Source organism: Salmo trutta, chromosome 34 (assembly GCF_901001165.1).
Source record: "Salmo trutta chromosome 34, fSalTru1.1, whole genome shotgun sequence".
Classification (NCBI taxonomy): domain Eukaryota; kingdom Metazoa; phylum Chordata; class Actinopteri; order Salmoniformes; family Salmonidae; genus Salmo; species Salmo trutta.
The window spans coordinates 15538435-15552239 of NC_042990.1; the positions used below are offsets into that span (position 1 = coordinate 15538435).

A 13805-nucleotide genomic window follows, 5' to 3' on the forward strand; every position below is an offset into this window, starting at 1 on the left:
GTGGTGGTTAATTTCTGTATTACCAAATGAGGTGAGAGACAAACTTCACACACCAGTCAGAGTTATACTTAAACTACATCTTTAATAATAAGAGCTTTGCAATAGCACTGACTTTCAACGATTCCCTATTTCTAATGAACTGTTGAGAGTGACAACACAAAAGTACAAAGATCTTTTATAGCCAAGATACACCCCTCTCAACCTACATTACAAACAACAGATACATAGAATGGTCACAAGGTTAAGATTTGTATGAAAGATATCTATAATACATAGCAGACAGCATCTGCTATGTCAACAGTTTTCATTGTATAGACCAGTGTCTGGCCCTCCTACTCCAAACTGGAACCGTCTCTTCCTGGTATGGTATAGAACAAAAACACCAACTCATCCAATGGCATAACTCAATTGTCAACTCTAGATACTCCCATCTCAAGTAAAACCCCTTCTTGACCCCACTCCTGGACAATCTCACTGAGGGGAGTGAGTCTCTAGGTCATATACTATCCCAGGATAAGTGCAACATCAGAGAGGACATACAATGGTTCCATACACTGCCATACACCTCCCCCCAATGCCAAAGGAGGGAGTGACTTGCGCACTGACATTGTGGAGACAAGTCATTTGTTCCCCCTTAATCACGCCATCCCTTCACATGGTTTAAGAATAGGTAAAGACACATTCACATATGACAACTATGTTCCATCCTGTCTTCTTCCCTTTCTGATATTCTGCATAGCACCAGAGACATGTAAAAGACAAGTCTGACCTCTCCCCTCTCTGGGCCCCAAGTGACTGAGCCCCAGCTGAGGGAAGAAGTGCAACTGCCAACACCAGAGTCCAAAGGGATACATTCTAATAACATGTATATCACATTAGCATATTATGCAGATAAGACATCTTAATTATCTATGCTACCCAAACTAATTCTGATTCATCCGCCACAACCTACAAAGCCTTAAATGGACTTGCTCCAACCTATCTCTCCGAATTAGTCCTGCTGTACATACCTACAAGTACGCTACATGGTCACAAGACGCAGGCCTCCTTATTGTCCCTAGAATTTCTAAGCAAACATGCTGGAGCCAGGGCTTTCTCCTATAGTGCTTCATTTTTATAGAATGGTCTGCCTATCCATGTGAGAGACGCAGGCTTTACTGAAGACTCATCTCTTCAGTAGGTCCTATGAATGAATGTAGTCTGGTCCAGGGGTGCGAAGGTGAATGGCAAGGCACTGATTGGACGAACCGCCCTTGCTATCACTGCCTGGCCGTCTCCCATCTTTTCACTGGGATTTTCTGCCTCTGACCCTATTATGGGGGCTGATTCACTGGCTTACTAGTGCTCTTCCATGCCATTCCTAGGAGGGGTGCGTCATGTCATGTCAGGCTTTTTTTGCTATACTCGACTTGAGTGGGATGAGTCACTGACATGATCTTCCTGTCTGGTTTTGCACCCCCTCGGGTTGTGCGGTGGAGGAGAACTTTGTGGACTATACTCAGCCTTGTCTCAGGGTAGTAAATTGGTGGTCGGTTGATATCCTTCTTGTGGTGTGGGGGCTGTACTTTGGCAAAGTGGGAAGAGTTATATTCTGCCTGGTTGGCCCTGTCCAGGGGTATCATCGGACAGGGCCACAGTGTCCCCGGCCCTGTCTCAGCCTCCAGTAGCTATGCTGCAATAGTCTATGTGCCAGGGGACTAAGGTCAGTCTGTCCTATCTGGTGAAATTATGCTATCTTGTCCCAGACCTGCTGTATTTGACCCTCTCTCTCCCTCACCTGCTGTCTCAACCTCTGAATGCTCAGCTATGAAAAACCAACTGACATTTAATCCTGAGGTGCTGACCTGTTGCACCATCTACAACCACTGTGATTATTATTTGACCCTGCTCGTCATCTATGAACATTGATCTGGCCTTAATGGCCATCTACTCTTATAATATCCACCCGGCACAGCCTGGCCACCCCTCAGAGCCTGGTTCCTAGGTTTCTTCCTAGGGAGTTATTCCTAAGATGCTTCTACATCTGCATTGCTCACTGTTTTTTTTTTATACCTTTATTGAACTAGGCAAGTCAGTTAAGAACAAATTCTTATTTACAATGACAGCCTACCAGGGAACACTGGGTTAGCTCCCTTGTTCCCTTGTCAGCTCAGGGATTCGATCCAGCAACCTTTCGGTTACTGGCCCAGCGCTCTAACCACTAGGCTACCTGCCGCCCCAAATGTTAAAAAAAGGCCTTTATAAATACATTTCATTGATTGATATTCCCATGTGCATCAGTCTTCATCTGGCATTATACCTCTTGTTTCTAGCATAAAGCATCACAGATTTCTGCCTCGTTTTAGATCGGTATAAACAATTACGAATTGTACCCCTCAAATCAAGGAAGGTCCCTAGGTTGGGAACCCCTGATGTATGGTGACATCATTGGCCACATAGCAAACAGAGCGAGAGAGAGATACTAGTGTTTCAGTCAAATGATTATTGTGCATACTGTAATATGGGTCATAATTTCGACTTGTTTATTGAAGACAGTGTATAAAACATTAACAGACAGTCAGAGAGTATTGACAGGTAGGCTAATATAAGGCAGCTGTATGAACACAAGTTCAAATTAGGAACTATTGCCACAACAACAGAGTTCAGTTGACCCAAATAAATGACAATACATTTGATTGCTTTTACTGTGAATTTAGTTTCCCATCTATTCATAATACATGATTTCCTTGCTTTACTTGGTCCACTTGAATGAGTCTGGTTGCTGAGAAAGTGGGAACGAACCTCTTCTCCACAGTTTTAACCACCAAACTCAACTTCTCACCCACCTAACCTCCCTTCAAATCGTTGGCCCTCTCAAGAATCAACCCCTAGCCCCTACCCCTTGGCACTTGTGTTGATCAGAATAAATTGGACAGGTCTAAGAAATGTTTGGCAAAAAATTCCAGAGCAAGGTGGAACTACAGCCAAATTGCTTGTACCTATCCAGTTCTAAAAAGGAGTTAGAGCAGGGGTGGCCAGACTTTTTACTGAATAGCTACTGGGTCTGCAGGCGTTTATTCCATCCCTGCTCTAACATACCTGGTTTAGCTAATTAGGCCCATGATCAGCAGCTGATTAGTAGAATCGGATATATTAGAGCAGGGTAGGAACACCCAGGACATAATACACACCCAGTAGCACTCCAGGACTGGGAGTAAGGGTAATTTCTGGACAGGGCCCCCACCTCTCCCCTTCCCCAAGCTTTAGGGAAGACTCCTCTCCTCTTTGCACTGACTCAAAACCTCCTGCATCTTGTCTTGGATGTCCTCCACACGCTTGGCCCACTTCTCTCGCACCTCGTCCTCGTCATCCTCTGTCACCGCTGTGTAGGCCATGAGGGCGATCAGGCCGATGTGGAACAGGTGTCCCACCTGGGAGCACCAGTGCTCCATGACCCTGCGGTCTCCGTTGCAGTGCTCCAGGTACACCTTCAGCAGGGGCCTTCCGAACACCGACCCGGTGCCCATTACGCCCCGGTAGTACACGTCCAGGCTCAGGTCGCTCTTGTCCCTCTCATAGACCCATTCGAAGTTGTCCATGTGGCGCCGCGCTCCCTCTGGGTCCTTCCTCACCAGTGCCACCATGGAGCTGAAGGCGGCGTACTGGTGCTTGATGTACTCCTCGTACTTACCAAATGTCTCATTGACCTCGTCCACACGGATCTGCCGCAGGCATTGGCGGTTCTTCGCAGAGATGCTCTCCAGCTTGCCGTGCACCACCTGGAAGTCCTTGTCCAGGGCGTGCGCCTCATCGCCCACCAGGCCTATGCGCACCACCCCCACCAGGGAGGAGACGATGCCGAAGAGGGGGTTGATGGACGAGGCGAAAGAGGATACCTTCTCCACGCAGCCCAGCACCTTGACCGCTGTCTTTCTGATCTGCCCGGCGTCAGCCATCGCTGTGAGCTTCTGACTCTGACAAACAGTGAGCAAGACAGACAGAGAGAGAGAGAAAAAAATATAGAGAAAGAAGAAGAGAAAGGAGAGAAAGAGCAGACACTGTCAGGCTGTTGTGAGAGTAGACAATGAACTGAACTGTTTCTGTTTTTCTTGTAGATGGAGGATTGACCAATGTTTCAGTAGAATTCCAATCTTATTACTTTTAATGCTGCAGGCAAAATCAGGCATCTTAGTTCTCAAGTTACATTCTACACATGCATTATGTCACTGTGTGTCTTTTAGCTTCAGGTATCAAGTTACAGTCGTAATACTCCTGAGGGACACCACTCATAAAGCCCCTAGTTGTGTAGTAAGCAACAAGTCTATAGGCCAGGGCAACAAGTCACTAATTACTTAGGTTTAGAAGCCAAGATGAACTGTTATTTCTTATTTGAAAGAGAAAGAGAGACAATGCCTTTCTAAGAGAAACATATTTCATTATCAAACTTTTAATTTTCATATTTATGACTGAGCGATCAGTTCTAATCAAGTAGAGTATTTCATTCAAATACATGGCATAGAATGCTTCTAAATTCCAAACCCCACGCAGACATCCATTTGGGTAACTGGTTTAAAGGGAGTGGCTGCTGTCCTGTGTGTGTACACCAACTGATCTGTGTGGCTGTGGCCAAACACACAAAACATTTATAATCATAGTTCATAGCTTAGCTCTTACTCATCATGCCCAAGCCGGCAATGCAGAAAAAAAATCAGGAAGACCAGTGGGTGTCTCGAGGGTACGTTAAGTTCGATCATTGACCTCCTATTACAGTGCCAGTTTTTCTAAAGATTAACAAAATGATGAAGGCACATGCCAATCTTCATCAATTCAGAGAACCTTTTGCCATTAGTAAATCACATTCATTTTGGTCTAACTAAATACATTTCCTGTATCTCCAACCACAAGCATGTATCATGAACCACTGATTTCCCTTTTGAATTAAATATATCTAAACAGAGTTCCTTTTCAGATAAACCCCCAAAAGATAATACAAAGCCATTGAGGATACATTTCTTATTTTTTACCTGAGTTCAAGCTATTGTTACACTTCTCTTCACACAAGCTGTCAATATTTCCAAGCCACCATTTTCCAGGAGTCCCACAGTCTGAGAAGCCCAGCCTACATTCTGCCATATAAGGACAGAGGAACGAGGAAACATGACTCTTGTTCGGGCTGTGCTGATTGGATGAAGGGGAAAATGCAGCTGACTGCTTTATGGTTGTAACCCAAACAGAGGACAGGCAGGGTGTCTATTGTTTTAGGTATATCAAATACATCCACACCTTCAGTAGCAATAATTGTTTTATAGTGTTGTAGGGATAAGGGTAGGGGGAATCCATTAGAATATAATATATCTACTGTATGTTCATCAATTTGCATGGCAATTCTTTATTTTCTGCTTTCACAGTACTCAACCAACATATCACACCACAACTTTCTATCTCTCTCTCTCACACACGCACACACCAGTAGAGTAAAGTACTTAAGTAAAATTAATTTCAAGTATTACATAAGTATTTTTTTTTATATCTGGTCTTTAATATTTCTATTTTTGACAACTTTTACTACTACTCCACTACATTCCTAAAGAAAATAATGCACTTTTTGCTCCATACATTTTCCCTGACAACCAAGTACATTTTAAATGCTTAACAGGACAGGAAAATTGTCAAATTCACACACTTATCAAGAGAACATCCCTCGTCATCCCTACTGCCTATGATCTGGTGGACTCACTAAACACAAATGCTTCGTTTGTAAATGATGTCTGAGTGTTGGAGTGTAAATGTTGGATCCGTAAATAAAAATAGAAAAATGAAAATTGTGCTCTCTGGTTTGCTTAATATAAGGATGTGGAAGATGTTAATCAAGCTGATGGTCCTACTGGGGTGAGTATCTTGTTTCAAAGGTAGTCAGGGGTTGTGTCTCAATAGTCTTGAATAGTTCAAGGAGACAATGTCATTAGCACTGATCTGAAATGACTGGAGGGGACAAAGCAATATAGAAGAGGCCAATCTAAGCCTTCTGTAGTTATAAAGTAAAGGATATAAGGAAAGGACATCATTCAGGAAAATTTTGACACAACCCTAGAGAAGGAGTGTAGGAGTGGTGTGTGTCAGTTGTGAGTCTAATAATTTGCTAACTTCAGGATTAGGTATTGACCTTTGACACCAAACTAATTACCCACCAGGGTTGTTTGCTTGAGCAACAGTACCATCCAGAGGCCCGAGTACAACAACATACTCCAGCCCCCGAGTTTGTCAACCCCTCCTGGACGGCGGGCCTCCCGGACAGCTGCATGCTGTCCGACGTCACCATGGCCATCTACAGCGGCGCCTTGGCTGAGTGCCAGTCCTGGAGGCTGGCGTCGCAGCTCCAGGCCGGTGTGCGCTTCCTGGACGTGCGTGTGCGCCATGTGCGTGGCAACCTCACCATCCACCACGGCGTGTCTTACCTCTGGGCGCACTTCAGCGACGTGCTGGAGGGCGTGGCCGACTTCCTAAGTGAGTACACCAGCGAGATGGTGCTGGTGCGGCTCAAGGAGGAGTTCAGTGAGTCCTTCGACTTCTACGGATGGTAGGCAGCTACATCCACCTCTACGTCGACTGGGACCTGCTGAGGAACAGTCGGCTCAAGCCCACTGTGGGAGAGAACAGAGGGATGCTCATTATCCTGCAGGACTTTGGCGGACCTGACCTCGGAATCGGCCTGGACATCGCAGACGACTGGAGGGTAAGGAGACAGTCATTTTTGAAAATTAAATCGTTTTTCCGGTCACAACTTGCATACTTGGTTACGTGCTGCTGTGCGTTTTGTTGCCAACCTTACTTTGCTACCTGACAACTTTACGGTTTTTACTTTTTATTTACCATTTATATTTTTAGTTTTTCCCTCACTCAAATTTTTTCATTCAACTTTTTCACTCCGGACGTTTTATCTGGACATGGTTCGTCAGGACTTCCAACAGCCGAAGCTAAGTAGAAACATTAACATGATGCCTTCTAATTGCAGTCGTTGTACTCATAATATACAGGAGAACGATCGCCTTACGGCGAGGATAGCTGTGCTGCAAGCCCAGCTTCAGACGCAATTGTTAGGCAAGGGTAATTTCAGTGTAGGAAAGGATGAAACAGCGTCTGTGCCACCAGTAAGTACAGATAGTAACGTTAGTATAAATCCTCTCGCACGGTCCCCACAGCCGGACAACTTTCTCATGGCTTCTGGAGGGAAATGCTGTAGGAATGCTCAACCGGTGTCGAGTCGGAGCGAGTCGGAGTCAGAGGCCGAGCCTTCTCTGGTCTCTACTCCTCCCGTTACGGGGTCTGAGACGCCGAAGCTTCCCACCATTAGCTCTGACAAATTGAAAACCCTAGTCATTGGCGACTCCATTACCCGCAGTATTAGACTTAAAACGAATCATCCAGCGATCATACACTGTTTACCAGGGGGCAGGGCTACTGACGTTAAGACTAATCTGAAGATGGTGCTGGCTAAAGCTAAAACTGGCGAGTGTAGAGAGTATAGAGATATTGTTATCCACGTCGGCACCAACGATGTTAGGATGAAACAGTCAGAGGTCACCAAGCGCAACATAGCTTCAGCGTGTAAATCAGCTAGAAAGATGTGTAGGCATCGAGTAATTGTCTCTGGCCCCCTCCCAGGGGGAGTGATGAGCTCTACAGCAGAGTCTCACAACTCAATCGCTGGTTGAAAACTGTTTTCTGCCCCTCTCAAAAGATAGAATTTGTAGATAATTGGCCCTCTTTCCGGGACTCACCCACAAACAGGCCCAAACCTGGCCTGTTGAGGAGTGACGGACTCCATACTAGCTGGAGGGGTGCTCTCATCTTATCTACGAACATAGACAGGGCTCTAACTCCCCTAGCAACACAATGAAATAGGGTGCAGGCCAGGCAGCAGGCTGTTAGCCAGCTTAGTGGAGTCTGCCACTAGCAGTCAGTGTTGTCAGCTCAGCTATCCCCATTGAGACCGTGTCTGTGCCTCGACCTAGGTTGGGCAAAACTAAACATGGCCCTGTTTGCCTTAGCAATCTCACTAGAATAAAGACCTCCTCCATTCCTGCCATTATTGAAAGAGATCGTGATACCTCACATCTCAAAATAGAGCTACTTAATGTTAGATCCCTCACTTCAAAGGCAGTTATAGTCAATGAACTAATCACTGATCATAATCTTGATGTGATTGGCCTGACTGAAACATGGCTTAAGCCTGATGAATTTACTGTGTTAAATGAGGCCTCGCCTCCTGGTTACACTAGTGACCATATCCCCCATGCATCCCAAAAAGGCGGAAGTGTTGCTAACATTTACGATAGCAAATTTCAATTTACCAAAAAAAAACAAAGACGTTTTCGTCTTTTGTGCTTCTAGTCATGAAATCTATGCAGCCTACTCAATCACTTTTTATAGCTACTGTTTACAGGCCTCCTGGGCCATATACAGCGTTCATCACTGAGTTCCCTGAATTCCTATCGGACATTGTAGCCATAGCAGATAATATTCAAATTTTTGGTGACTTTAATATTCACATGGAAAAGTCCACAGACCCACCCCAAAAGGCTTTCGGAGCCATCATCGACTCAGTGGGTTTTGTCCAACATGTCTCTGGACCTACTCACTGCCACAGTCATTGTCCTGTGGAATAAATGTTGTGGATCTTAATGTTTTTCCTCATAATCCTGGACTATCGGACCACCATTTTATTACGTTTGCAATCGCAACAAATAATCTGCTCAGACCCCAACCAAGGAGCATCAAAAGTCGTGCTATAAATTCAAAGACAACCCAAAGATTCCTTGATGCCCTTCCAGACTCCCTCTGCCTACCCAAGGACATCAGAGGACAAAAATCAGTTAACCACCTAACTGAGGAACTCAATTTAACCTTGCGCAATACCCTAGATGCAGTTGCACCCCTAATAACTAAAAACATTTGTCATAAGAAACTAGCTCCCTGGTATACAGAAAATACACGAGCTCTGAAGCAAGCTTCCAGAAAATTGGAACGGAAATGGCGCCACACCAAACTGGAAGTCTTCCGACTAGCTTGGAAAGACAGTACCGTGCAGTATCGAAGAGCCCTCACTGCTGCTCGATCATCCTATTTTTCCAACTTAATTGAGGAAAATAAGAACAATCCGAAATGTCTTTTTGATACTGTCGCAAAGCTAACTAAAAAGCAGCATTCCCCAAGAGAGGATAGCTTTCACTTCAGCAGTAATAAATTCATGAACTTCTTTGAGGAAAAGATCATGATCATTAGAAAGCAAATTACAGTCCTCTTTAAATCTGCGTATTCCTCCAAAGCTCCGTTGTCCTGAGTCTGCACAACTCTGCCAGGACCTAGGATCAAGGGAGACACTAAAGTGTTTTAGTACTATATCTCTTGACACAATGATGAAAATAATCATGGCCTCTAAACCTTCAAGCTGCATACTGGACCCTATTCCAACTAAACTACTGAAAGAGCTGCTTCCTGTGCTTGGCCCTCCTATGTTGAACATAATAAACGGCTCTCTATCCACTGGATCTGGCTTCAGTCTGGTTTTAGACCCCATCATAGTACTGAGACTGCACTTGTGAAGGTGGTAAATTACCTTTTAATGGCGTCAGACGAGGCTCTGCATCTGTCCTCGTGCTCCTAGATCTTAGTGCTGCTTTTGATACCATCGATCACCACATTCTTTTGGAGAGATTGGAAACCCAAATTGGTCTACACGGACAAGTTCTGGCCTGGTTTAGATCTTATCTGTCGGAAAGATATCAGTTTGTCTCTGTGAATGGTTTGTCCTCTGACAAATCAACTGTAAATTTTGGTGTTCCTCAAGGTTCCGTTTTAGGACCACTATTGTTTTCACTATATATTTTACCTCTTGGGGATGTCATTCGAAAACATAATGTTAAATTTCACTGCTATGCGGATGACACACAGCTATACATTTCAATGAAACATGGTGAAGCCCCAAAATTGCCCTCGCTAGAAGCCTGTGTTTCAGACATAAGGAAGTGGATGGCTGCAAACTTTCTACTTTTAAACTCGGACAAAACAGAGATGCTTGTTCTAGGTCCCAAGAAACAAAGAGATCTTATGTTGAATCTTACAATTAATCTTGATGGTTGTACAGTCATCTCAAATAAAACTGTGAAGGACCTCGGCATTACTCTGGACCCTGATCTCTCTTTTGAAGAACATATCAAGACTGTTTCAAGGACAGCTTTTTTCCATCTACGTAACATTGCAAAAATCAGAAACTTTCTGTCCAAAAATGATGCAGAAAAATTCATCCATGCTTTTGTTACTTCTAGGTTGGACTACTGCAATGCTCTACTTTCCGGCTACCCGGATAAAGTACTAAATAAACTTCAGTTAGTGCTAAATACGGCTGCTAGAATCCTGACTAGAACCAATTGTTTTAATCATATTACTCCAGTGCTAGCCTCCCTACACTGGCTTCCTGTTAAGGCAAGGGCTGATTTCAAGGTTTTACTGCTAACCTACAAAGCATTACATGGGCTTGCACCTACCTATCTTTCCGATTTGGTCCTGCCGTACATACCTACACGTACGCTACGGTCACAAGACGCAAGCCTCCTAATTGTCCCTAGAATTTCTAAGCAAACAGCTGGAGGCAGGGCTTTCTCCTATAGAGCTCCATTTTTATGGAATGGTCTGCCTACCCATGTGAGAGACGCAGGACTCGGTCTCGGCCTTTAAGTCTTTACTGAAGACTCATCTCTTCAGTAGGTCCTATGATTGAGTGTAGTCTGGCCCAGGAGTGTGAAGGTGAACGGAAAGGCTCTGGAGCAACGAACCGCCCTTGCTGTCTCTGCCTGGCCGGTTCCCCTCTCTCCACTGGGATTCTCTGCCTCTAACCCTATTACAGGGGCTGAGTCACTGGCTTATTGGTGTTCTTCCATGCCGTCCCTAAGAGGGGTGCGTCACTTGAGTGGGTTGAGTCACTGACGTGGTCTTCCTGTCTGGGTTGGTGCCCCCCATTGTGTTGTGCCGTGGCGGAGATCTATGTGGGCTATACTCGACCTTGTCTCAGGATGGTATGTTGGTGGTTGAAGATATCTCTCTAGTGGTGTGGGGGCTGTGCTTTGGCAAAGTGGTTGGGGTTATATCCTTCCTGTTTGGCCCTGTCCTGGGGTATCATCGGATGGGGCCACAGTGTCTCCTGACCCCTCCTGTCTCAGCCTCCAGTATTTATGCTGCAGTAGTTTATGTGTCGGGGGGCTAGGGTCAGTCTGTTATATCTGGAGTATTTCTCCTGTCTTATCCAGTGTCCTGTGTGAATTTAAGTATGCTCTCTCTAATTCTCTCTTTCTTTCTTTCTCTCTTTCTTTCTTTCTCTCTCTCGGAGGACCTGAGCCCTAGTACCATGCCTCAGGACTACCTGGCATGATGACTCCTTGCTGCCCCCAGTCCACCTGGCCGTGCTGCTGCTCCAGTTTCAACTGTTCTGCCTGCGGCTATGGAACCCTGACCTGTTCACCGGACGTGCTACCTGTCCCAGACCTGCTGTTTTCAACTCTCTAGAGACAGCAGGAGCGGTAGAGATACTCTCAATGATCGGCTATGAAAAGCCAACTGACATTTACTCTTGAGATGCTGACTTGTTGCACCCTCGACAACTACTGTGATTATTATTATCTGATCATGCTGGTCATTTATGAACATTTGAACATCTTGGCCATGTTCTGTTATAATCTCCACCTGGCACAGCCAGAAGAGGACTGGCTACCCCTCATAGCCTGGTTCCTCTCTAGGTTTCTTCCTAGGTTTTGGCCTTTCTAGGGAGTTTTTCCTAGCCACCGTGCTTCTACACCTGCATTGCTTGCAGTTTGGGGTTTTAGGCTGGGTTTCTGTACAGCACTTTGAGATATCAGCTGATGTAAGAAGGGCTATATAAATACATTTGATTTGATTTGCTAGGAAAATGTATTGAGTGTCATAAACTTGTCTCCCCAGGTCAACACCCTCCTGCATGTGCCTGAGAAATGGCAAAGTGTGCATGAACATCTGGAAGCTGCCCCTGTGGGCAACAAGGCCCATATCTGTCTCACTTACGGCAGCGGAGCCCAGCGTATCAACGCCCACCTGTATGACTACCTGATGGCAGAGATAGGGCAGACCAGGGGGTTCGGAATCATCACCATGGACTTCCCCACCGCTCCCCTCCTTCAAATGATCATCAACTTCAACTGAGAGAGAGGTCCCTCATCTACCAAGCCTGCTACCATACAATCAACATAGATACAATCAAATGAAAATTGCTGGGACTACATAAGAACTGGGAGTCCAGTTTGCATATTGTATGCTTGTTTTCACTATGCCTTGCCACTTAACTAAGTAGTTGTCTCTTGACGTTTAAAAAGGTTAACATTCACAAGGCCGCAGGGCCAGACGGATTACCAGGACGTGTACTCCGAGCAGGTGTTCATGGATGAGTCGCACCTCTATTTTCTCATTCATAGTGGGACCTATACAACAGATGGACATGGACTCATCTCCATCTAAAAATGTCTGATGAACTTTGATTTTGTAGTGAACATTTACTTTAAGTGCTGATGCTCAAAGAAAACAGGCACATTTGGGAAGAATGCCACACCACAAAATATGAACTCAAAAGGGAAAAGACATTTTCTTTTTTAATCCTGACATATGGTATCTGTTTGAAAGTGATGTCATTAAAATATTAACCACTTTCAAACCCAGCGGTGTTTCAGTTACAACAATGACACAATTTAAGTATGATTGGACAGGCTATTCAAAATTGTCAGTAGAAATAAATTAGACTTGAATTGACTGAATGGAGATTTTGAAAGAAAACAGCTGTAGAAAGAATTTACCTGTGTTCAAACAGGTGTGATGACAATAACTTTCCCACACTGAAACCTTGTCTTTTATCGTTATAAATAAGTAAATGAACACAAACCTTAGTTTGACCAAAACATTACTATGCTATTTATAGATATACAGATATACAGTGCAACAGTATTTAGACCCCTCGAATTTTCCCAGATTTTTTTACCTTACAGCCAGCCTTATTCTAAAATTGATTAAATGAAAAACTGTACTCATCAATCTACACACAATACCCCATAATGACAAAGTGAAAACAGGTTTTTAGAAATGTTAGCAAATTTAATAAAAATAAAAACAGTAATACCTTATTTACATAAGTATTCAGACCATTTGCTATGAGACTTGAAATTGAGCTTAGGTGCATGCTGTTTCTATTGGTCATCCTTGAGATGTTTCTACAACTTGATTGGAGTCCACCTGTGGTAAATTCAATGCAAATAGTCCAGTTAGCTGTTCAGGAGTCTTATGGCTTGAGGGTAGAAGCTGTTTTAAGAAGTATTTTGGACCGAGGCTTGGCGCTCCGGTACCGCTTGCCATTCGGTAGCAGAAAGAACAGTCTATGACTAGGGTGGCTGGAGTCTTTGGCAATTTTTAGGGCCTTCCTCTGACATCACCTGGTGTAGAGGTCCTGGATGGCAGGAAGCTTGGCTCCAGTGATGTACTGGGCCATACGTTCTACCCTCTGTAGTGCCTTGCGGTCGGAGGCCGATCAGTTGCCATACCAGGAGGTGATGCAACCGGTCAGGATGCTCTCGATGGTGCAGCTGTAGAACCTTTTGAGGATTTGAGGATCAATGCCAAATCTTTTCAGTTTCCTGAGGGGGAATAGGTGTTGTTGTGCCCTCTTCACGAATGTCTTGGTGTGCTTGGACCATGACCGTTCATTGGGGATGTGGACACCAAGGAGCTTGAAGCTCTCAACATGCTCCACTACAGCC

The 13805-nt window shown here is 44.7% G+C and overlaps 1 protein-coding gene and 1 pseudogene across 1 annotated transcript; one reads left to right on the forward strand and one right to left on the reverse strand.

Annotated features, from left to right (window-relative positions):
• Nucleotides 1-2499: 2499 nt before the first annotated feature.
• On the reverse strand, nucleotides 2500-5107 carry LOC115173680 (protein rapunzel). The gene is made up of 2 exons (XM_029731986.1): nucleotides 5004-5107; nucleotides 2500-3953 (listed from the first exon to the last, which is right to left on the reverse strand). The coding sequence occupies exon 2, from the start codon at nucleotides 3933-3935 to the stop codon at nucleotides 3243-3245; it is 693 nt and encodes a 230-aa protein (XP_029587846.1). The 5' UTR covers nucleotides 3936-3953; nucleotides 5004-5107; the 3' UTR covers nucleotides 2500-3242.
• Nucleotides 5108-5830: 723 nt separating this feature from the next.
• Nucleotides 5831-12864, forward strand: LOC115173179 (uncharacterized; annotated as a pseudogene).
• Nucleotides 12865-13805: the final 941 nt, after the last annotated feature.

Excerpts from the sequence above, each read along its gene's own strand:
- LOC115173680 (XM_029731986.1), bottom strand. The coding sequence starts at position 3,935 with ATGGCTGACGCCGGGCAGATCAGAAAGACAGCGGTCAAGGTGCTGGGC.